Source organism: Lissotriton vulgaris, chromosome 8 (assembly GCF_964263255.1).
Source record: "Lissotriton vulgaris chromosome 8, aLisVul1.2, whole genome shotgun sequence".
In the NCBI taxonomy this organism is placed as follows: domain Eukaryota; kingdom Metazoa; phylum Chordata; class Amphibia; order Caudata; family Salamandridae; genus Lissotriton; species Lissotriton vulgaris.
In genome coordinates, this window is record NC_141696.1 from 104,110,081 (window position 1) to 104,136,251 (window position 26,171).

The 26,171-nt window shown below is 44.4% G+C and overlaps 1 protein-coding gene across 3 annotated transcripts in view; it reads left to right on the plus strand.

The window, feature by feature from the left end:
- Positions 1 to 5,780, plus strand: part of LOC147693542 (GPI-linked NAD(P)(+)--arginine ADP-ribosyltransferase 1-like) — a 73,841-nt gene extending 68,061 nt beyond the window's left edge. For all 3 annotated transcript variants that reach the window (XM_086933757.1, XM_086933756.1, XM_086933758.1), the window contains one exon: positions 1,949 to 5,780. In XM_086933757.1, the coding sequence (XP_086789883.1) occupies positions 1,949 to 2,034 (86 nt within the window). In that variant the 3' untranslated portion in view covers positions 2,035 to 5,780. The remainder of the gene's footprint in view (positions 1 to 1,948) is intronic.
- The last annotated feature ends 20,391 nt before the right edge of the window (positions 5,781 to 26,171 follow it).

Genomic DNA, 26,171 nt, shown 5'->3' on the forward strand with positions numbered 1-26,171 from the left:
GAACGTCCGGTTTCTCGTTGAATAGTAGGATGAAGATGTCGGTGTGATGTTTTACCAGGGAGCGGGTGTTCAAATAGAGAACCCTGATGGTAGTATTGCTCTTGGTGGGTTGGGTGAGAGGCATGACCGGACTGGTGGAGTGCCAATCGGACGAGGTGATGCCAGTCATGGAGATGCGTCTAATGGTGAAGGGGGAGGGTGTGAGGTCAGGAAGTTGTAGATCTCTCAGGGAGTCAGCCGAGTATGAGATGGAGTGGCTGGCTTGGCTGGTCCCTAGGCCCGGTCTGGCGCGGACGGGCGCAGACGGGCTTACCTTTGGCGCGCCTTCGGCGCGCTAACGGCGCGCCCGCTGCACGACCGGGGAATGCACATTGAAATAGTGTAGTGGGCGTGGCCTCGCTAGAGTGGGCGTGGCCAAGGTTGTGGCGCGAAATGGCATCTGTGGCGATCTCAACCCGCGGCAGCGCTAAGATCCGCTGCGCGGGGGAATTTAGTAGAGTACAGTTCAAAGTGCCCAGAAGTAAGTGAGTTTACAATTAAAATAATACACAAAATACAGTGGTTTGTTTTTAAAAACGAGTATCGAGCGTTTCCTCCCGGCTGTGCCTCAGGAGTGATCTGTGTCCTATGGCGTGCTAGTTTTCAGCGCGGCTTAAATAGGCAGGGCGGAGTGGGCGTGGCCTCGCTAGAGTGGGCGAGGCCAAGGTTGTGGCGCGTAATGGCGTCTGTGGCGATCTCAACCCGCGGCAGCGCTAAGATCCGCTGCGCGGGGGAATTTAGCAGAGTACAGTTCAAAGTGCCCAGAAGTAAGTGAGTTTACAATTAAAATAATACACAAAATACAGTGGTTTATTTTTAAAAACGAGTATCGAGCGTTTCCTCCCGGCTGTGCCTCAGGAGTGATCTGTGTCTGATACTGCACAAAGACTGCTCTGCGATGCGACACAGCGGATACTGCACAAACACTGCTCTGCAATGCAACCCAGTGGACCCTGCACAAACACGGCTCTGCAATGCAACCCAGCGGACCCTGCACAAACACTGCTCTGCGATGCAACACAGCCGATACTGCACAAACACTGCTCGGCGATGCAACCCAGCGGACCCAGCACTAACACTGCTCTGTGATGCAACACAGCTGATACCACACAAACACTGCTCTGCGATGCTACACATTGGACCCTGCACAAACAATGCTCGGCGATGCAACCCAGCGGACCCAGCACTAACACTGCTCTGCGATGCAACACAGCCGATACTGCACAAACACTGCTCGGCGATGCAACCCAGCGGACCCAGCACTAACACTGCTCTGTGATGCAATACAGCTGATACCAGACAAACACTGCTCTGCGAGGCTACACATTGGACTCTGCACAAACAATGCTCGGCGATGCAACCCAGCGGACCCTGCACAAACACTGCTCTGCAATGCAACCCAGTGGACCCTGCACAAACACGGCTCTGCAATGCAACCCAGCGGACCCTGCACAAACACTGCTCTGCGATGCAACACAGCTGATACCACACAAACACTGCTCTGCGATGCTACACATTGGACCCTGCACAAACACTGCTCTGCGATGCAACACAGCCGATACTGCACAAACAATGCTCGGCGATGCAACCCAGCGGACCCAGCACTAACACTGCTCTGTGATGCAACACAGCTGATACCACACAAACACTGCTCTGCGATGCTACACATTGGACCCTGCACAAACAATGCTCGGCGATGCAACCCAGCGGACCCAGCACTAACACTGCTCTGCGATGCAACACAGCCGATACTGCACAAACACTGCTCGGCGATGCAACCCAGCGGACCCAGCACTAACACTGCTCTGTGATGCAACACAGTCGACAGTACATCTGGCTAATGTTTCTTGTAAATCGTGTTGCAGTTAAAAGCAGATTTCTGATTCCTCTCTCTGTTGTTTGTTGGCAGGTGCATCAAGGCAGAGACCCTCTTCACTCCTCATGCTGATGGTTGTGTTATCAGTGCTCTTACTCGCGGCTCAAGGCTTTCCATGATCCTATGGAAAAAGAATGGGAAGGATCCAGGCTGGGCAGAAATTACTTGCTCTGACTTTGCAGAAATGAGCTAAAGGCCTGAAAATACTCCCATCATCCATGTCTATGCTAGGTGTTGGGATAAGACCAACCTCATGGGCCATGGCAGATGGGAGATACCAACCTTCACCACCCAACAGACTATGCTTTGGCTTCTAGGAAATGCCCTGGGGCCCTTCAAAGCTGTGGAAGCCTCTCTGGCATGTGTAGAGACATCACAGCCACTTACAGCTACAAATATGTGATACACAAATAACATAACGCATAATAATTAATAAAATATAGCATAATCATATCACAATTGTAAACAACAGAAGAATGAGAAAGCATCCTATTCATCTCTCATGCTCTCTATATTTTCAAAAATTGAACGTTTTTTTAAGCCTACCTTTTCAATGACTGCCTACAAAATAGAGAGCATAAAAGATGAGTTAATAGATAAGGTGTTCCTAGAATGTTTTTATACAGAATCTGTGTATAGATAAGAAACATATGTAAAGTCAGTCAGAGCAGTTGAATGGGGTTGTTTGTAGGCTGCTTTTTGTTCTTCTGTATGTGGGGGAAGCCCTTTTGATAATGATATAAAAATATATGTTTGATAAATAACAAATGTTACATTTTTATATATGTTTATATATTTGCAACCGTGGAAGAGCCTTCAAAGCCTTAGGTAGAAGTCCAAGGTGAATGGCATAGGACCTAGTTGGCTGAGTTGTTAGGGGGAGAACCCTGTCCCTTGAGCACACCTCACCACTCTGAGCAAACGTCCTTATGATGCTGTCTATCGTGAAGGGTATCTACAGAAGGGTGATGATGTCTTTTTCCATGTCTGGTGAGGCAGCTTTTTCATTGGTTGGGACAGGCAAAGGAAAAGCCTCTATATTTGTGGGAGTCCAAGCACTGTTTGTTTGAAGGAGAAATAGGCAGAGATATTGATGATATGGCTTTCTAATGTGAAGGGGCCCTGTTTCCTGGTCTGCAATAGCAACCCAAATGCTGTTTGTGGTAACACTGTTACTGAGTAATGACACTCCCACAGGTGGTAAACTCAGATCCAGAAGTGGAAGAACATATCTGCCTGGCTAACCATCCATACATCAATATCACGAAACAGATCATGGGAGGAATTCTTGTGAATAGTCTAAATTATTGGCAGTCACTCTGGGTAGCATTCCAGTCCATTATTTTTCACCTACTGTGCCCCCTTTGTCGTTATATTGACCCTCAATGCTATGACCACCCATTCTTTTTCTTGGGTAAACATCACCACAGAGCCCCTAATCACGGGTTGCCACGGTCATTGTGATATATGTTATAACTTCTGTTACCGCACATATCGCAGTCTTGAATTTGGTGATGACCATCGTAAGAGCAAACCTGCTGATATTTATCAAGGGAAAATTCCTGGTATTGACTATAACATGCAGATTTTGGTGAGGTAAGCATTGAAATCTGCACGTTATTCCCCAAAAGCTTGTAATTGAGTGGTATTTATTGCACCCGACAAATTCTGACTTGGCGGAGTTGTGCTTTATCAAGCCTAATAAATATCACAGCACAGCTGATTGTAATGGCGGCCAAAAGCACTTAGCCAACTAAATATTTTTAAGATCAAGGAACAACTTCATCTGCACAGATGTATTCAAGGCAAAAATACATTTTGAAAAGTTAGTTGTGACCCCTTTGCAACCCGGGGAAAATGGTTTACAAAAGTCGGGCCGCCTGATTATTGAGGTATTTCTTTGTTACTGTAGTCATACCCAAGTGCTATGACGTCTTTCTAATAAGCAAAACACACAAGGTGATGGACGGAATGTTGCACATTGGCAAAACATTCACCCCCAGTCACAGATCTGGGTTTAATCCATCGTTATTTTGCTCACCAAGCCACCTCAGTTCAGACATGGCCATAAGCAAATCAATCTTGACCATGTGCCACATGGGAAGAGTCTAGACCGAACTGCCAAGCCATGTCTTCCCTGGACCAGAATCAAGCCCCCCAGGACCGGTTTCTGGCTATCAGCTGTCTTCAGCCAGGATAGTTTGACTCCAGTGGTTCAGTGAGCACGGGACACACGTCTGGGCATACCCTTCCCACATAGGGTGAACAGCAAAACACACAATGTGATGGACGGAATGTTGCACATTGGCAAAACATTCACCCCCAGTCACAGATCTGGGTTTAATCCATCGTTATTTTGCTCACCACGCCAACCCACCCCAGTTCAGACATGACCATATGCAAATCAGTCTTGACCCTGTGCCACATGGGAACAGTCCAGACCGAACTGCCAAGCCATGTCTTCCCTGGACCAGAATCAAGCATCCTAGGACCGGTGTCTGGCTATCAGCCGTCTTCAGCCAGGATAGCTTGACTCCAGTGGCGCAGTGAGCACGGGACCCACGTCTGGACATACCCTTCCCACATAGGGTGAACAGCAAAACACACAAGGTGATGGAAGGAATGTTGCACATTGGCAAAACATTCACCCCCAGTCACAGATCTGGGTTTAATCCATTGTTATTTTGCTCACCATGCCACCCCAGTTTAGACATGGCCATATGCAAATCAGTCTTGACCCTGTGCCACATGGGAACAGTCCAGACCGAACTGCCAAGCCATGTCTTCCCTGGACCAGAATCAAGCATCCTAGGACCGGTGTCTGGCTATCAGCCGTCTTCAGCCAGGATAGCTTGACTCCAGTGGCGCAGTGAGCACAGGACCCACATCTGGGCCTACCCTTCCCACATAGGGTGAACAGCAAAACACACAAGGTGATGGACGGAATGTTGCACATTGGGGAAACATTCACCCCCAGTCACAGATCTGGGTTTAATCCATCGTTATTTTGCTCACCACGCCAACCCAGTTCAGACATGGCAAATCAGTCGACCCTGTGCCATATGGGAACAGTCTAGACCGAACTGCCAAGCCATGTCTTCCCTGGACCAGAATCAAGCCCCCCAGGACCGGTTTCTGGCTATCAGCTGTCTTCAGCCAGGATAGTTTGACTCCAGTGGTGCAGTGAGCACGGGACCCACGTCTGGGCATACCCTTCCCACATAGGGTGAACAGAAAAACACACAATGTGATGGACGGAATGTTGCACATTGGCAAAATATTCACCCCCAGTCACAGATCTGGGTTTATTCCATCGTCATTTTGCACACCAAGCCACCCCAGTTCAGACATGACCATATGCAAATCAGTCTTGACCCTGTGCCACATGGGAACAGTCCAAACCGAACTGCCAAGCCATGTCTTCCCTGGACCAGAATCAAGCATCCTAGGACCGGTTTCTGGCTATCAGCCGTCTTCAGCCATGATAGCTTGACTCCAGGGACGCAGTGAGCACGGGACCCACATCTGGTCATACCCTTCCCACATAGGGTGAACAGCTAAACACACAAGGTGATGGACGGAATGTTGCACATTGGCAAAACATTCACCCCCAGTCACAGATCTGGGTTTAATCCATTGTTCTTTCTAATAAGAGCAACATCTCATTCAATGCACATAAAGATTAAATTTGTTTTCCCCCCCACAATTTGGTGGTTGTATTGATGCATAGTGTTTGTGTCTTACTACAGTGTACTTATATGCACTTTTAAACTGTTAATACAAGTTTGCAACTAAGTGTGTGCACTTTGTTTTGTAAATGGTGCAAGCCAAATGTTTCATTAAATAAAAGGCCACTATGTATTGATTTGTTGTATTATGTGGTCTGTTTATTCAGGGCTTCTACATATTTACTTTAGGCCAGTGAAAAACAAAATGATGGAACAAATGACCCTAGAAAACTCTGTCTGTATCCATCAAAGGAAGTAATGGAACAAATGACACTAGAAAGCTATGTCTTTATCCATCCAAGAAAGTAAAGGAACAAAACAACCTAGAAAGCTATGTCTGTATCCATCCAACGAAGTAAAGGAAGAAATAACCCTAGAAAGCTCTGTCTATATCCATCAAAGGAAGTAAAGGAACAACTGACACTAGAAAGCTATGTTTGTATCCATCCAAGAAAGTAAAGGAACAAACGACCCTAGAAAGCTATGTCCGTATCCATCCAAGGAAGTAAAGGAACAAATGACCCTAGAAAGCTATTTCCGTATCCATCTAAGGAAGTAAAGGAACAAATGACCCAGGAAAGCTATGTCTGTACACATCCAAAAAAAGTAAAGGAACAAATTACCCTAGAAAGCTATGTCTGTACACATCCAAAAAAGTAAACGAATAAATTACTCTATAAAGCTATGTCTGAACACATCTCATGAAGTAAAGGAATAAATGACCTTGAAAGCTATGTCTGTACACATCAAAGGAAGTAAAGGAACAATGACCCTAGAATGATATGTCTGTAAACATCTAAGAAATTAAAGGAACACATGACCCTAGAAAGCTATGTCTGCACACATCTAAGGAAGTAAAGGAACAAATGACACTAGAATGATATGTCTGCACACATCTAAGGAAGTAAAGGAACAAATGACACTAGAAAGCTCTGTCTTTACACATCTAAGGAAATAAAGAAACAAGTGACCCCAGAAAACTATGTTGGTATACATCTAAGGAAGTAAAGGAACAAATGATCCTAGGAAGCTATTTCTGTACACATCTAAGGAAATAAAGAAACAAGTTACCCCAGAAAGCAATGTCTCCACACATCAAATGAAGTAAAGGAATAAATGACTCTAGAAAGCTATGTCTGCAGACATCCAAGGAAGTAAAGGAATAAATTACCCTTTTATGCTATGTCTGTATACATCTGAGGAAGTAAAGGAATAAATTACCCTAGAAAGCAATGTATGTATACACTCAAGAAATGTAAGGAATAATTGACCCAACAAGGCTCTGTCCATGAACATCTAAGAAAGTAGAGGAGTACATGACCCTAGAAAGCTATGTCTGTACACTTCTAATTTCGTGAAGTAGGGATTTGTGTCCATAACTTAAAATTATCCAAAGCATTATTTCTATACACAATACATTGAAAATGGGAAGCAGTTGCATCTTAGAATACAGCTCATCAATGTATATCTAAGTAATATTTAAGATTACCTCACTTTTCTAGGTAATTTTAAGAACACTTGATTTCCATAGTCTGTCTGACTACGTGTGATACCCCTCGTCTACTAATGAGTCGGGCTCTAATTATAGTAATGATCATTGGTTTTTATACAGTGCTTTATACCATCATTTTCTTGCCTTCAATTTCTATAAATAACAGCTGTTACTATTATCCATTTTATTGGCATCAATTCAGCGACTGGAGAAGGATGAAGGTTGAGTTGATTCTGTGAGAACTTGAACTCAAGGCCTGAAGTTTACAGAGATAATCATTTAACTCACTGTGCCATCTGGCCAGCCATGGGTGGTGTGTGCCTATAATCCCTCTTTCAATTAGAATGCTAAAGAAATTTGATCAACACCAAAGCAGAGCTGTTACAATCATTTGTGGACCCTAGGTTTTAAAGTTTTGTGGGGCCTGGTAACCCATTGTGAAAAACATTAGGCAAGATATTAACATTTTTAGGGTATTAGTTAATTGTTCACCTTTTATATTTCCCCCAGCACCCCTGTGTGCTCTGCCATTCTCACATTTGCCTTTTTCCTTCCTCCTGCACCTTCAGCTCTCATTTGCACCTCTTTCTATCTCTCTACCTATAAAGTGCAAGAGTCTTACCAAAAAAACATTGTCAATTAAAATAGCAATATTACAATGGTAAACTAATGTAAATAAATGTAATGAACTTTATTTTAATTGAAAAATAATTATACATTTTAAAAATATTTAACATACAGAACAACATATAAACAATAAAATGTGATTCTTAAAAATATATATAGCTTTAAAATAATTTTAACAATTTATATAGCAACATTCTAACATTAACGTATTATTGAAATCAATTTATTATAGAATACATTTAAAACTTTACATAATTATCTGAAATATATACAAATAATTCCTAAAGACAATATTGTATTGATCATTTATATTACATAATGCAACTTTCTCAATTATTCATTAAAAAATAAAATTTTCTTTTTATCTAGCCACTGGAAAAAAATCGAAAATATGTAACTAAATGATGTTTTCAAATATTAAATCTCATAACAAAAATAGAAATTAATTAAAAACATTAATAAATCATTAAAAGAAACGACTTAATTTTAAATCTATATATTTTGAAATACAATACTCTCAAATTATCCAGAAGCAATAAACATTGGAACAATTGTAAACATTGGGGTGGAGGTAGTCAGATTTACTATTCTGACTCCAGCGTGCCAGATATTAGTGATAAGTCTAAACATTAGAGGACATCAGGTTTACTATTCTCACTCCAGTCTAAGAAACATTAGGGAAAGATACATATGTGCGGAGCAGGGGAGGCGGGTGAAGGGGTGTTGGAGGAGGTCAATGTATTATTTCAACTCCAAACTAAGAAGCACTAGGGGAAGTACATAGACCTTTGGTAGGTGAGATTTCTACCTGGCATCCTAGGTGAAATATTGTTCTCCTTGGATGCCATGCTGCATCTCAGATTAAAAATATATCCTTGTATATATAGCTCACTGGATAGAAAACGGCCAAAACAGCCACTGTCTTGAATGCTTTTATAGCACATGTTTCCAGCTTAAATCACCCTTGGAAGGATGAGTGGCTGAGAGGAACCTCCAGAATTTCAAACACCTAAATAGAAAGATCCACACATATCTCTACACATATCTCTACAGTGGACAAATTCGTTCTCTGAGCCACTCTAGAAGATGTGTGTCTGTTGCTTTTCTTTGCCTTTCCTGTCCCTTACATGGCACACGGAGAGTGTGCAGCTTAGATCTGTGTGTGCTGTCTAGCATTGGGTTTGTACTGGAAGCATATGACTCAAATTCATAGAAGGACCACACACCTGCAGTGCGTGGGTTTTTTGAGAAAAAAAAGAATTTCTTGTCAGAGGTTTCTTCGGAGGCATTAGTTCTTCAAAAAAAGCCCAGTCTGGCTATTTCAGTAGATCAGGCGTTGCCTCAAAACCTGTGGGTGTGATCCATCAGGGATCAGGCCTGGACTGGCCGTTGCGGGCACCGGGCAATCCCCTGGTGCCCCGCAAGGGTGGGGGCCGGTTTTGGGCCCCTGGGGGCCATTTTTGTTACAGGGCTGTGTATGCAGCCCTGCAACAAAATCGGCCGAAAACCGGCCCCGGCAAAGAGCCCAGACTTCAAACCCCCCCCCCTGGGGCCGGCCGAGCACTTTGCCGGGGCCTGTTTTGGTTCCCAGTCCGGCCCTGTCAGGGATCGATAATTTTTCAAAAACACCCAACTAGTCCCTTCACGCTGGGGTTCAGTGTGATGTAATCTTAAACCTAACTTACCAATTACATGTTTAAAATCTGCATTTCACTCTAAAATACATTTGTGACGATGAATACTGTAGTTGACCACTTGATGGTAATAATTATACACTCATCTATACTAAAAATAACAGACTCAGTATGTTTAATGTTAAATGTTTATCGTAGTAATAATTAGAACATTGGTATGTTGGGAGCTCCATTGAAAACAATGGAGTGCTCCGGGCTTGTAATGGCTGGTATAAGCCTGGAGCTCCAACATTCCAATGTTTCTTTGTTCACAGCTCTGGCTGTGAACAAAGGCTTCAGGGAGCCTGAGGGGATTCCAATCCCCTCACGCTCCCAAAAGGCTTTGTTTTTTTTTGTTAGAACATTCTGTCCTCAAGTGACAGAATGTTCTAATAGCCTTATAGCCCTTCGTAGATGGGCTATACCGCTATTAAAGTCCCTCTCCCTTGGTAAAGGCCCTCGCCTTCGGCTCGGGGCCTTTAACGCTGGAGAGGGCCTTTAATAGCCGGTATAGCCCTCTACGGCGGGCTATAAGGCTATAGTAATGGATGCTCATCAAGTACAGTCACACAATGCAAGACCTGATTTGTCACAGAGAACATATATTTGCAATGGAAGAAAGCAAACTCATATCAAATAATAATGCATTGAAGGAGTGGACAGGCGAAGAGAGAAAAGTTTTAGAGACAAAAATACATTTGCAAAGAATATGCAAGCTCTGATTATTATACTAACCCAAGGGAAACAGGGAAACTACCCCACTGGCCAAGTACAGCAGTAAGACCTTCAAGAAGAGTTGGATGGCAAAGATTAAACAGGAACAGGTAGGCCTCTATCTGGTACGAGCAAACTAACGACAGCGACGATCTCCCGCTAACTAACACCAGCCGAACCTACTTCTCCAACGCCAAACCACACCCCCCAGAACACCTCAATTATACCCTAAAACCTAAATGTCCATCCCACATTTGTTTCAGCATTCGTAAAATCTTCAACTCTCATTGGCTAAAAACAGGAGTGTGTCTGTCACACCATTCTCAGTGTGATCATTTATAAATGACCCATTGTTATGATCATTCAACATTATGACAATCTCTATCAATGAAACATTTGTTAACATAATCACTGCAAGTATTTCCTAGAGTTCACTATATGTATCTAATGTATCTATCTCATAAGGAAGTTGCATCGCTTTCCCTGATATCTGGTTTTATTCTTCCGTAGCTTGGCAGACTGCCACGAAGGTCAACTCTGTGCCTTTGTTTTTTCATTCCTCTTCCAGAGCTTATTTCCTTTTCTTTATTTTTCCCATTTACAAAAGGTACCCCCATACTGGCATGCAGAAGTGTAGGCCCATGCTTGTTTCTCTACAATGAACAAAACACAAACATTATTACTTTCATTGAAATGTCATTTCAAAGCGCACCAGCCCAGCATTGCACTAACCCATGCCCATGTTATTCCTAACAAATATTAATTACGTGCACAAAAGCAGCATTAGTCTTTATTTTTCTGAAAGCGAAAAACAGCAGTTGTGGCCTAGTTCCATGCCTTAGTTCATACGTTAATATACACATTTACTTTACGCATGCGCAAAAGCATATCCTCATGTTAGTATTTTATTCATATTTTCTCACAGCACACTGTTAATAATGTTACCAAGGGTTTAATCCGAGCAGGGTTTAATTTACGCAAAACCCTGCTCTATCAGGTGTTTGCGTTAATCGGTAAGGCCCATTTACCCAAAGCAGCACAAAACAACTGAACAAATCACTTTTCCAGTCACAATAATTTTCACACTGGAAAATGAATATTAATACGCCATTTTACATCACTTTGTGATGCTGCAAACCCTTAGTAAAACTGGGGCAAGGTTTTGTAGCCCTAAAACCTTTTAAAACTGATGCGTGTTTTACAAAACATAGCATTGCCTCAGATTCAACTTTAAAAGACTACTTAAATGCGCCAATATTAACGCTGATTTTATGTCAACTTATAGTTCTTATAAGACAGCAAAAGGGCAAAACTGCTGCCTTGTTTGTTGTAGTTTTCCGAACTATTTTTTTACTAGTTGTGCACTGAAAAAAATGAATAACCCCCACAAAGCGATCATATATTTGGCCGCCGCCATATTTCTATACTAGTCTGCAGGATGCCGGGTAAATGCGCTTTGTTCCCATTATTCAGAGAGTATTGAAACATCCACTTATTACTCTTAGTTGCCCAATGGCATTGAAATTTAACTAGAAGATGTAGATGCCTGTAGATGTGTTAGTTCTTTTTAATGTTGATGTTTGGCTCCCTCTAGTGGTCCCTGAACATATAGCTCTATTTTATGAAGATATAAATTGTTAAAATGGTTTAGAAAAGCACCATGTAAAAGGTAATAGAAACTTTCTGGACAACCCCTAAAGAAAGTCTATATTCTATTAACCCCTTAGCTGCTGTGGCTTTCCATCCCCTCCACCCCCCCAGTGCCAAGGCCTTTTCTGAGGTTTGGAGTCTTCGCGCTTAAGTCTCCTTACATTTTTTTCGTCAAAGAGGATTCGCACCAAATGTGTATCCTTTTCTCCCAACATCCTGGGGGTTCTAAAGACACTTTTCCTGAAGGGAACAGAGGAAAAATACAGAATATGGCTATTTTTATTTTAAAAGATGGGGAAAAAGTGCTGTGCAAGAAAGCGTGTTTTTTTTTTCTTTAAAAATGGCATAAATTAAAGGTTTGCAATGGTAAGATTACTAACTTCACAGCTTTCAAGTAGATTTGTAAAATAAAAACCTTTGGGTGAACTTGTCAAGCAGTACAGCGCAGCAAGTTCCATTGCTGTCTTGCACTGTGCCACTGGGAAAGGGCAGAATGGGCCCTACTTAGGGCAATGCAACGCATTACTGCCTTTTCCCTATTCTGGCGCCCTTTTGGCAGCCTAGCGGCAACGCAGGCAGCCTTGCACCATGGTGCAGGGGTGACTGCATTGCATGCAGGATTGTTTGTTAGCAGGAAGGGTCACCTTCCTGCACAAAAGGAATTCTGAGAGGCATATTGCTCTTTCTAAGTGTGCAGCAGAATGCAGCACACATAGAAAGAGGCAGAAATAAGGAGAAATAAAGATATTTATCCTCAATACCCCGTTCCTGGAAAGGTGCATCTTTTCAGTGCATTTCCAGGTTTACCAGTTCTAGTAAATCTGGAATACCTCAAAAACCATGGGCGTTGCTTGGGAACACCCACGCAACGCCCATGGAACACCTCCCTTGCGCAGAGTAAGACAACACAGCAATTTGCACTGCGTTGCTTTACCGCAGATTTATGGAGTCACTCAGGGCCATGCAAACTGGCCTTGGGTGGCTTCTTAAATCTCACTTAAGGTTTACGTTGTGCATGTACTACGTTGCGTGGTGCAAACGGGACACAAACCGTTTCGTAAATTGTTGCCCAATTTTATTACCACAGTATGCACACTTTCGTAAATCGTAGTTGAATATGCCTCTTTTTTTTGTAATTTTAACCTCCTTGCAGTTTATGCTGAACACAGGTGTGTAGCTCACAGGTGAATCTGGAAAGCTACTTTTTTTGAAAACTAGACAAAACTAAAATTTTACCAAAGGTTGATTCGTTTAGCTAGCTCATGGTTTGCCCAAAAGAAATTAGTAATTGAAATAAAAAATAAAAAATAAGCAAAAATAGAAATAGCTGACGATATTTTATAAAATGTTTGTCACAATGGCCAATGTACAAAAGCAATACCCATACATTCATCAGATACATCTCATTGCCGGGGTATATAGTATTTGTTGGTTGTCTAAAACCATGTGATACCCCGAGTCAAACCCATGCGATACCCAGAGCAAGCAGCTGAGTTGCAGCATATAATGTTTCATTGTGCACTGACCATGCATCAATTCATAAGATAAATGCAATGAATGAAAAATGGGTATGAAGGAAGCCTGGCCATGTTTTTAAATGTGCTCTAGATCTTGAATCTAGAAATAGTGGTTGATTGTACAGCTCTGAATTAGGGTTTACCCATACTATTGTGATTCTGAGGGCAATTTTGGAAAATGTGATCTTTCTTGCACACTGGCTTACATTTGGAAGACAATAATGGAGGAAAATTCATTTCACAATAACAAATGTTATACTAGTCTGTGTTCCTACATGTCTCCTGATAAAAAAGGTACACCACTTGCACAACTGGGCCTAGCACCCACATCACAGGCAACATGGATATCATTCCCTAACAGAATAAATCACCTTTTTTTGGTGCTACGGGCAGCTGCCCTGGTTCTCAACTGTGGCATACATTTGTGAAACTGAGTGTAGAGCTGTGAAGACTGCTCGGGCGACTGTCCACATTGACTTGAGCATACGATCATTTATACATTTGAAACACCTAAAGCCACATTGATGCAACCCTACTATTAATAACGCCTGACGTGAAAGACACAGCATTTAGAGTGAGGTTCTTTGTTTCACATTGTAGTAAATCCACCCTGTGCATTGTTGCCCCAGTTTTCTATGTCTTTTTCTAGGCGCTGGTTAGCTGGTTTTAGGCCTCGGTACTCTGTGACAATGCTATGCAGTGCCACCGTGCATGTGTTCTGGCCCCAAATTGTAAAATTGTTTTCACTTAATTGGTCCATTTATCTTTCCTGCAAGGCCATATTAAATGGTGCAGAAAATGCACCAATTGCTCAGGTGAGGTAAGTGGAATATTTAGGCTGCAATGTGTAGTTTCACCATCCACATATATGACAAAAATATATGGCTGATTATAAATTTGTATTGTTTTTAAGGACTTCAATAAAAAAATATTTAAAAAATATATATATATATAGTCTATTTTTATACAACCCGGGTTGCATCAGTGGAACTGGGGGTGTTAGTCCCAAACCTACTCAGATAATCAATCTTTGTTTGAGTCCTTCCTCTGGAAAGGTTTTCTCTTGCAAGTACACTTTCCTCCTCATCTTCAAGATCAGATCTGGGCACCTGGCCATCTTCCTGTGCATCTGGAAGAGGCACTTGGCACATTAGCAAGGACCAGTCCCTCATCCTGGTGACTTTGTAAAGGTATCCCCTTAGGCCTTCTTCCCTTCAGCTCGCTCACACCAGTACTTACGCCCTTCACAATGATGTGGGCCTCTTTTTGGAAACTGAGGAATGAAGGACAAAAGGTGCACAGAAAGGGTGGACCAGCAGCCTGAGAGCATGCCCCGAAGTTGCTGCACCACTCTTAAGCAACATTGTTCCGAGAAACCATAGCATCACAGCGGCCAGCATGAACAACCCAGGAGCCTGAAAGGAGGGGGCGAGGGGCTCCCACTGCAGCAGAGCCACTGGAGAGCAACTTGTGTTAGCCAGAGTTTGCCAACACGTTCAAGCATGATTGAATAAACACTAGCACGCTTGTACACAAACACTAACAAGCAAACAGAAATTCAACTAAAATCGGAAACACATATGAACCAAGGAACTTCCAAGAATGCATAAACACAAATCCAACTGCAGTGCCAAGCTTTTTCAAAGCAGGTTATACAAAGGGAATTATGAGTGCGAATTTCTATGGCTTGAAAAAAATAGATTTCCAGTTACAGTCTTATTTTTCTGACATTCTGTGTAATTAGCTCTCACTGTACACGAGCTGCTAAGTGCACAGCAGCAGACAGTCTTCCACCTCGTGCTTAAATCTGTTAGGTTATTTCAGAATTCATGGAATTCAACGCACGAGGGTTCAGCAAAGGGCTGCGGGGCCATTCAGCTGTGGGTCGCTGATTTGTAACTAACTCTGGGTTTGCCATCCTTGGAAGGCTGAGCGTGTCTTGCCAAGACTGGAACTCGTGATTCGCTGATGTCAGCAGTGAACGTTTAACTCCTTGGATTAAGGTGCAGAACACTTTGTGTACCAAGTCAAGAAAGGTGAATCTCACTCCCAGAATGCATTGCTTTATTCGGTAAAGGCCCCTGACATGGAATAATCTGGTGACGCTGCCTTTTTAATCACTTGTGATGATTTGAAATTAAAATTGAAATGTCATTCAAAAAGCGCGATTCCTACCCGGAGGCCTCCCAGCGCTGCGGACGAGTACAGAGACCAGAGCAATGAGAGAAGGATACAGATTTAAAAGAGCCATGGCGGATATCAACAAGGGGCAGCGGTAATCATCGTAAATCGCGCTTAGCGCAATTTGCATTATCGCCGGTTCACACCGCCATGTTAGCGGCGTATTTACAATGATTTGCTAACATGGGTTTGTATCTTGGTGATGCTCCGAGTATCTTTCAGTGGCCTTCTGTCAGTTGCATTATGGTCTATTAGTCTTGCTCCTGTACAGTCCCTTAATTTGCTGATTGTGTGCAGGGTCCTGTTATTTCGGTGGTCCTCAGACACATTGGGCTGTGCATGACTTTTCAGGCTATGGTTTTACGGGAAGTGTGTGTCTTCTTTCTCGTTACCTGTGTCATGTGCCTTCACCCCTGCCGCTCCATTCCTCTTTCCACAGGGTGTTGGTGAGAGATGGCCGTGGTGTATGTTTCTGTGGACACTGATCCCACAGACCCTGTTGGTCTTTTGGTGTGGATGTTCTCCTACTTTTGTCGATTGAGCAATGGCCTCTTCTTCCCTTCTGTCGCTGCTGTACTTCTCCAGTCCCTGCCAGTGTTGTTTGATCAAAGTATGGGTTTCTCTTTTGCCCTTACTTTGTTATACTGCAGGTTGGGTGGTTGCCTGGTAAAATTGGCCTCCCGGGGTGCAGCTGTTTCTTCTGCAGAGTCGTCTATGGCAGGCTTCCACCTGTGTTGGTTTTTGTCAGGGTGTTATGCTGCTTTCCAGGTGCATTGTTGGTGCCCTATCCTTCTATGGGAATGGGTTGTTTGCCCCCCCACCCCCTTGGTGGACATGTTTGAGTAGGCAGCTGTGATTTGCATGCTGTTGGACCCTGTGATGTTGTGAGGGCGGTCGTTTTCTTGCCTCTATGAAGGCTTTTGGTGCTTCCAGTTGGAGGGCCCCTGCCTCCGCTGTTTCTGGAGTTTGGCATGCAGCTGACTACTCTCGGTCCACCCGAACACCTGGTTTAGGGTCAGGGGTGGTCACCCCACTGGGTGGTCGGTATGCTCTCCTTGTCCGGTATCTGAAGTATAACAGCAAGCCTTGGTAGATGGGCTGCCGCTACTCCTGGTCCGATGGGGCGTTCATTCCTGTCCCTCCTTCTTTGGGATGGGGAGGGATTCTCTTCTCTTTCTGGAGTTGGTCATTCAGGTCTTCTGTCTTGTTGTGGTTATCCCCTTTATCCCTCCTGTGTGGTTCATGCCTGATCTCTTTTTTGCGTGGGTTGGGGATTTTGTTCTTTCTTCTTTGGATGCCGTGCTGGTCATTGCTTCTTTTTCGACAGTGGTACACCTGGTCTGGAGGGTCTACACTGTATTATGGTTTCATTGTATCTTGGTGCCCTTTAAGTGATCTCGTCTAGTCCCGCCGCAGGTTCCATCTTTTTCGATTCATGGGCCGGGTTGATTTTCCTTCTGGTACCCCGAGTGTTGCTCCTGATGACTGGGGTGGCTTGCGGGGCTGTGTCCCCAAGTGCCTCATTGCCTTTGTCTCCAGGGTCTTTTCTCTGCTTCCCTTCTGATGATTCCTTGGGGCAGTCTGTATATGTTACTCTGTCAGGTCTTTTCCCACTGGTTCTGTGTTCTCCGGTTTTCCCTCTGGGTTTTCGGGTGACAGCCCTGGTGAGGGAGATTTTGGATCTGACTATCTTTTCAGTGTTGTACCTTCTGACGCTATGTTAATGGGCGCACCCCTGCTGGGCGGAGAGTCCTGATCTGTTGGATTTGTCTGCTCCGGCTATGGTGTTGTGGGTCCAGCCTGCCTGTTAGTACTGCTCCTGGGGGTTAAGGAATGTTCTGTTGGGGCTCCTTGCAACTGCCTCTTCCATGTTGTGTTCTCACGTTTGGGTATGGTCGGCTTCCTTCCTGGTCTTGTTGTTTGTACCCACCTGGGTGTTGTCCCTGCCGTCGTCTGTTTCTGGTCTGAATCTTTGATTCTGGGCTGCTCTGCTGCTCTGGTTTTTTTTGTACTTCCTTCCCCTGGAAGGCATGGTTTTGCTGGGTGTTTTCCCTCAGTGTGTTCCTTTTCCTTGTCGGTGTCTGTGGTCCTACATTTGCTATATGGTCTGGTTTTTGGGGTTTGCCTCTATGATATATTCTGGGCTTCTCTGCTTTTGCTCGGTTCTTCCTTGCCTGCCTGCTTAGTGGGTGGTCACAATGTCTTTCGCTTGCCCTATGGGTCTGTTCTATGTGTTTCCACCAATTCTGTTGCTTCTCTGTGGGTTGCGGATGATCGGATTGATATGGGCCTTTGTGCTTCTGGTGGTTCTGGGATGGTGGGGGCTCCTGTGGTCTCCCCTCTTGTTAGTCTTGGCTTTCCGGCCCCACAGGGTGCTTCCTGGTTGTCTTTGTCTGCTTCTGGGTTCACGGCTCCAGGCAACATGTTGCAGCCGTTGCCTCCTCGGGCATGGTTGTTGGGGGATTGGCCCTGATAACTGAATGGTGTGCTGAGTTAGTGCTGCTTTGTTTCAGCTGTCCCGCCGCCCTTCTGCCTTGCATGCTTGTTCCCTGCATTCGGTTTTTTTTGGTGCTTGTTATGCTCTAATGGGTTTGGTGATTTTACGATGTTGAGCCCTTGCGAGTGCTGGTTTTCTTTGATATGCTGGTTTTGGGTTGAGGTTGGCCTCTTCCTCTCTTCGGGCTCTGAGTGAGGCTTTGGGGCATTTGGGTGTCTTTGTTTTGGTTCTCTGGTGCCCCTTGTGTCCCACTTTTTGGTTTCTTTTTGGATGTGGCACCCTGGGCTTTTGGTGGCAGTGCCTCTTTGTTTTTTTGCCTTTAGGGTTCTGTGTTTGGCAAGGAGAGTAGTTTAGTCCTCTGGAGTCAGTTTCACTGTCGCTTCTGGCCTTTGTGGTGTTTTTTTGGTGGTCGACTGCCTGACGTGTTGGTGTGTTGGGTTCTCTTCTAGTAGTCAGACCTTCTTTTTGCGTTTTTGCTGCTGGCTCGGTATGTGGCTCCCCTCCACTTTGTTCCAGTTGTTGCCACATGAAGTGGCTGTGCTCTGTGTGTTTCACTTTTGTCCTGAAACTCTCTTAGGGGTCCCGGTTGTGTTCCTTCTAGTGGCTGTGTTTTTGGGTGTGGTTGTTTTGCTTATCCTGGAAGGGGCCATTGAGGTTGATGGTTGTCTTCTTTGTGCCTTTTGGCTCTCTGTTGTTTCCCTCGAACTCCACTCTTAGGGGTGGATTATGCGGTCTCTACTGACATTGTGGTCAGTTTTGTGGATGGTCTGTTGGTTCTGTGGCTGCTTCTTGGCTTGCAGTCATGGGGTTGTCTGCGGTGGTGTCTGTGTTGCGCCCTGTGGACATCTCCTCCTCCCTTATGATCCTCCTACAATTGGAGGTTGGTGGGGGTGCATCTCTCTCATTTGCTGTTCAGTTCAACACTATTTTCTGGTGTATTTCTGTGTGTGAACGTTTTGTTCTCCTTTTAGATTTGACTGTGTTCTACAGTTGCTTCCTTTAGTTTCTGTTTTCAATACGTCCTTTAAGAAGTTGATTTATGCTTTGGTATCTGCTCATTATGTAATTACTGTGGAGAGGAAGACGGACGAAGAGGTAATGCCCTGGTTACTTACCAGTAATCTTCATTTCTCCAAGTCCTAGCCTTCCTCGACACAGTATAGTTTCCCATCCCTCCCTGCCCTGTCATGTATGGCTTCATCTTTTCTTGGTTGTTGCTTTGGTGACAGGATGTGCTGTGGGTAGACTTCTTCTTTATAGAAGGAAGAGGGTGTCGGCTATGTAGGAGGGATTGGAGGCTAGTATGCTAACGTTTGACTTGGGAGTTTCTGTGGGAGGCTAAAGCTCATTTTGTAATTACTGTGGCGAGGAAGACTGGGACTCCGAGTAATGAAGATTACTGGTAAGTAACCGGGGCATTACTACCAAAATGCGCGCTACGTTCCATCACCTCAATTGCAAAGGCAACATAGACCAGGCCGCTGTTGTTTGCAGACCATTTGCAGCACTGGAATTTAAACACTTTAGAAAGCCCACCTGCAAATGAAATACTTTCCCAGCTCTAACACAACGAATTAAATATAGCCAGGAAGGCATCAGTCTTTTAAGTATGTGCTAGAAGCATCATTTACCATGGAATAAGCCTCATTAATTTGGTGCCTTAAAAAGAACCTAACCATGTAAAACAAACCATAAAAATCAGAAATGTGACATCGAAGCTGCCTTCGTATCAGTCTGCCTCTGCCAAGCCTACACCAGACATTTATCCTAAAAATGTAAACAAAATTGAAATGTAAACATAATTGGGGTTGTACCTTAAAAAACCGTAGCTGTGGAGAAGTGTGGCTCAATGGTTAGAGCAGCAGACCCTGATCCAGAGGTCTGGCCCGGGACCAGGGTTCAATTCCTACCTTGGCGGCTGTTGGACTCAATCTCCCTGGACCTGAAAATTCTCACCTCGGTGTCTAATCTAGTCTAATCATGGGTCCCACTCTGTGACTCTGGGCAACAGCTTGCTTAATCTCCACAACGGCCCCAGCAGTGCTTGGATGCCTGGCTTCACCTTGGGGGTGCCCAGGAGTGGACATCTCACAGGAAAGCCAGGAAGGGTTCCACAGCGGTATGAATACAGCGCTACAAGACCTCTGGGTAGAAGGCGCTATATATTTACACTAGCAGCCCGTCCCGACGTTGTCCGGGTATGAATTGCTGCCGGCCAATAGTATATTGTTTTCTAGGATTTCGTTTTGATAGCATTTCTTATCTGTGACAGGCCTGTGAAACGCTCCGATTCACAGTTCACTGCTGATGCACTTAAGAGTGCGCGTTCAGTAGTGTGTGAACTCAAGTTTCCCTACTTTATTTTTCCTTGCAATGTTATATAGCGCGAACTCGACAACATGGCATGAGCACAATTTACATTACAGAAGAACACATTTATTTGTGGTAGGCTCGGGGAGACAAAGCGATTTGCCTGGAATCACAGGATGTTGAGCTGATGCCGAGATTCGAACGTAGCTCCCCAGCTCGAAAGTTCACAATTCTAGAACTTGTGGCGGGAGGTGTGTCTAAAAGTGTATGTCGGTGCTAACCATCAATGAGAGAGACCTGTGCATTTTTCAAATGGGTGGTGAAAAAATATGAGTATGTTGCTGGAGATGTGGCCGCCATTCCACCAATGTACTTACCGGGGGAGGGTAATCGCCCATTATTCCGCAACTTTCTTTCCGCATACCATCACTCCGCATACTTTCATTACGAAAGTACCAAGGACTCCGCAATGCCATTATAACGCATGGCATTACATTTTATATGCTTTTACCACGCATACATTTACAACGAAATTCATTGTAAATGCATGAATGGTAAAAGCATGTTTTTTTAATGTTTGGCTAAGGTAAGTATGGGTATAGGGGTATATCTTTTGGGGTACTGAGGTATATGTTTTGGGGTGTTTGGGTATTTTAAGGGTTCAGATATAGTTTTGGGTTATGGGGTACAGGGGTACAGTGGTAGTTTTAGGGTTTAGGGATAGGTATGGGTTTTGGGGTACAGGGGTATTTTTAGGGTTCAGGGCTAGGTTTGGGTTTTGGGGTATAGGGGTATTTTTAGGGTTCAGGGGTAGGTTTGGGTTTTGGGGTACAGGGGTATTTTAAGGGTTCGGGCTAGGTTTGGGTTTTGGGGTACAGGGGTATTTTTAGGGTTCAGGGCTAGGTTTGGGTTTTGGGGTACAGGGTTATTTTTAGGGTTTAGGGCTAGGTTTGGGTTTTGGGGTACAGGGGTATTTTTAGGGTTCAGGGGTAGGTTTGGGTTTTGGGGTACAGGGGTATTTTAAGGGTTCAGGGCTAGGTTTGGGTTTTGGGGTACAGGGGTATTTTAGGGTTCAGGGGTTGGTTTGGGTTTTAGGGTACAGTGGTATTTTTAGGGTTCAGGGCTAGGTTTGGGTTTTTGGGCTACAGGCGTATTTTTAGGGTTCAGGGGTAGGTTTGGGTTTTGAGGTACAGGGGTATTTATAGGGTTCAGGGCTAGGTTTGGGTTTTGGGGTACAGGGGTATTTTTAGGGTTTAGGGATAGGTTTGGGTTTTGGGATACAGGGTATATTTATAGGGTTAAGATGGGTTAGTGTTTAAGGGTGTTGGGGTATTTTAAGGCGTAAGGGTGGGTTATGATTATGGGGTGCAGGGGTATTTAAAGGGAGCAGGGTGGGATTAGCACACGATATGAGACATGGCATGAAGGGTGGAACGTACCACACGCCCCCAGCATTTGTCACACCCCCAGCACACGCCCACAGCACAACACAGACACGCCCACAAGGGACTACTTTGCTTTTAAATGTATATGGTGGGCGTCTGCATAGCCTATGTCCTTCTGCTGCAACTGCCCTTTCCAACGCTGTATTGGGTGTTGTGATTGGTGCTGTGGTTCCTGAGATTACCCGCCTCCAAGGTTAGGGCTCTCTCTTTATTATATTAGTATGGATTTACATTTACATTTTACAACATAGCGCAATAAACCAGAACGTGTCCAAGATAGCTATGAAGTAGCTGACTCCCGGGGGGTAGGGGGAGGGGGCGAATTAGTGCAGCAGGTGCAGTACCACCAGGGCCCGGCAGTTGGAGGGGGACACTTCTCCCCATTTAGCAGCTGTTTCACTAACAGACAATGGGCTGAAACAGTATTGCCTTGTTTCATTAATGCCAATGTCATCCTTGAAATACCACTGAGCTGATTACTGAAACATGAAACTGAAGGTTCATTAACACTTGGCCTCCAGTGAGTGTAGACACCACTGCATATGGCCGCCTCCCATGAAACGCCACTCCAAAGCTGTTATATTAGGAAAAGTGCAAATAAGGCAGCCGAATGAAAGCTCAGTGCTGGTTCCCAGCTCAGCCCTCTGACCAGTAAAAAAAAAGAAAAAACGACATCATAGACTTCTAATCTAAAGCGTTTCTCAAGCATCATTTCTCCACATGACATGACATGCGCACCAATTTCTTCACCAGCGTCCATGCAGAAAACAGTTTGACTTGGAGATAATCTGTCTCCTCTTGCTTCAGTTACAGACCTACCCCCAGATGCATCAAGAACCCATTTTGCTATTCCTTAATAGCGAAAAAAATAACTATTTGCTATTAAGGAATAGCAAATTGCAATGCATGAAGAAATCACTAAAAAAATAGCGATTTCTTAAAATTCCTTAATTGCGACTCGCAAATTGCGAGTCGCAATTAAGGAATACCTCCCCATATATTCCTATGGGCCTAGAGGCCCATAGGAATGAATGGGAAGACATTCTCAATTTGCGAATCGCAATTAGCAAATCACAATTTGAGAATGCGATTTTAAGGGTGCAGGGGTGTCCAAAGGACACCCTGTTGCACCCCAGAAATTGATCTGTGCACATATGTTGCGCACACACATGCCCTTAGGGCATGTGTGTGCGCAACATGAAACTATGAAAAATGCACTTTAGTGCATTTTTCAAAGTTTTTGCAAATTACCATGAAGTTCAACTTCATGGTAATTTGCGAGCCCTATTAGTGAAATCGCTATTTTTTAAAGTTTAATGCATTGCATTTAAGGAATCTCAATTTGAGATTCCTTAAATGCAAGTAATCGCAATTTTGCGATTTCTTAATTTGCAATTTTTGCATTTGGGATGATGCATCCCAAATGCAAAAATACGGATCGCAAAGGGGCATATTCTGAGAATCTGCCCCTTTGCGAGCGGATTTTACCTTGATAAATCAATGCCCTAGACGTAAAAAGCTCAGGCAAGAATCAGTATTCGAATCAGAGATGCATCATGTGTCAGCTGTTTACCCTAACCACAAAAACACAGGGATTTCAACCATGCTGGGAAGTAAACTTTCCATCAAAGACAACTCTGGGTCCACTAATCCAGCTGCCAATCAATTTCCAAAATAAACAGGATATTTAACCCAGGCAATTGGGAGTGCAAATCTAAACCTCGAGTCCCAATTAAAATACCTACCTGCCCATATTCTTCTGTTAGATTTCAAGTGTCAAGACCTTTTGCTTCCTAGTGATTGAAATATGGACATTTGGATTATAAAGAAGTATCCCGAAGTCATGTGTGAGTGAAAATGACCTGTGAACTATTTGTTACACATTTATTTTGCAATGTTATGACTGGGGTTGTCGGTTTTCCTACTAAGCATTCCTGTAAATGAACAGGACAGATTCTTAAGAGGACCTCACACATGTATGTATATCAATGAACTTTGTGTATGCGATATTAGAGTTACAGCTTGTTTATACATTCCTAGGACTAGGGAACTACAGGATGTTAATGATGTTACTTGGTTTGCAGTTCTGCAGAACTCCAGTAGAAAATATATTTTATCATGGCTTTTACAGTGAATTGAAAGGTATGTTAGTACAAATATTTAATCCTCATACCAAATGTGAAACTTTTAGAGAGTTAGCGCTACAGCTGATTTATAGTTTATCTGAAGATAAAACAGAAAAGACAGTCGACATAGGACCGGGCAAAAGAAATTCAAAGAGCGCATCGCTTCCCGTTTACAAAGAAACTGTTTTAATAACTTTTTAGCCCGGGAAGATATTTTTGTTTGTGCTCGTCCAGATAAAAAAGCTACTGCTAAAGGATGTAGTTTTTTTGTAAGACCTGATTTTTGTGCAGCTACGGTGTCTAAACGGTGGCACCTCCGACAATTGCCACCGCACCCTAGTGCAACGTCTCAGCAACGTCGGAATCCAGGAGAAGGCACTAGAATGGATCATCTCCTTCCTCGCCGGAAGGACACAGAGACTCCGCCTACCCCCGTTCAGCTCTGAAGCCACCGAAGTCATCTGCGGCGTTCCTCAAGGCTCCTCGCTCAGCCCCACCCTCTTCAATGTCTACATGAGCCCCCTTGCAGCCATCGCACGCCAACACAACCTCAACATCATCTCCTACGCCGACGACACCCAGCTGATCCTCTCCCTCACCAACGACCCCGCCACCGCCAGAGCCAAACTACACGAAGGGATGAAAGAAGTAGCCGAGTGGATGACGAACAGCCGCCTGAAACTGAACTCAGACAAGACGGAAGTTCTCATCCTGGGCTCCTCACCCTCCGCCTGGGACGACTCCTGGTAGCCCCCCGCCCTGGGCAGAGCACCCAAACCAACAAACCATGCACGCAACCTGGGCTTCATCTTGGACTCCTCCCTCTCCATGACCAGACAAGTCAACGCCGTCTCCTCGTCATGCTTCAACATCCTGCGCATGCTACGTAAGATCTTCCGTTGGATCGCCACCGAGACCAGGAAGACGGTCACCCAGGCCCTCGTCACCAGCCGACTGGACTACGTCAACGCCCTCTACGCCGGAACCACCGCCAAGCTCCAGAAGAGACTCCAGCGGATCCAGAACGTTTCAGCCAGACTCATCCTCGACATCCCCTGACACAGCCACATCTCCGGACACCTGAGAGACCTGCACTGGCTCCCGGTCAACAAGAGAATCACCTTTCGCCTCCTCACCCACGCACACAAAGCCCTACACAACCAAGGCCCAAGATACCTCAACATACGCCTCAACTTCTACACTCCCACTCGTCAGCTTCGATCGACCAGCCACGCCCTCGCCGCCGTCCCCCGCATCCGAAGATCCACCACAGGAGGAAGGTCCTTCTCCTACCTGGCCGCCAAGACTTGGAACTTCCTCCCGACCCACCTCCGCCTGACCCAAGACCACCTCGCCTTCAGGAAGCAGCTCAAGACCTGGCTGTTCGAGCAGTAGCGGACCCCCCCTCCCCAAGCGCCTTGAGACCCTCCGGGAGAGTAGTGCGCTATACAAATGTTTTGATTGATTGATTGATTGAATTGATGTCCGAATTTCAGAGTAAAGGGGCTGTGGTATACTTGCAGAACAGGGCTAAGCTTAAAGTGTTGTTTAAGGGGCAAACAAAATTTTTTGTTTCGGAAATTAGGGCCAAAGAGTACCTGGATATTATGTAGTAGCATGATAAGAGGGTAATTTACAAATGTGCTGATTTCTGGGTCTGAGGTGTGTTTCTCTCACCCTTTTTTCTCTTTTTCACTTCTAGTTTTTCTCAGTAGAGTGATTTTCGTATTTGACTTCTGGTTTTGATTTCAGTTCTTTTCGGATGGACCCGGACTGAGTGGGGCACGGTACCCCATATTATGCAGGGACTGTTGGTCCCTGGGCCTCATGTGTTGGGGGGATTCAGGGGCGGGGGGTGGGGTTTTCAGGGTGGGAGTAGGTGGGGAGGGCTGGGTGGTCGGGGGGTGGTGGTGGGAGGGTGAAAAGTCAGCATCAGAATGCAAACAATTTGTTCAGACTACGGCAAAAAAGAGTAATGTTTATTTCAAAAAATTTCTGGTATGGAGGGCGAAGGAGGTATTACTTATGGTTGGGAAGCTTGGTGGAAATTTTTATGATGGATAAGAAAATAAAAATAGAAATATGTAAATTCCTGTGTGTACTTCCCTGTTCCTCTTCTGTGTTATGTTTATTGACAGATAGTATATATGTTTCTAAAAAACACCGCAGAACAAAATACGTGGACTGAAAAATCTGAAAAACAATTCAGATAAAATAATAAAATAAAAAACTATGTTTTCTAAATTGGTTGGACTGAAAGAGTGGTCATTGTAGAGAGAGCAATTAGTAGCTCTCC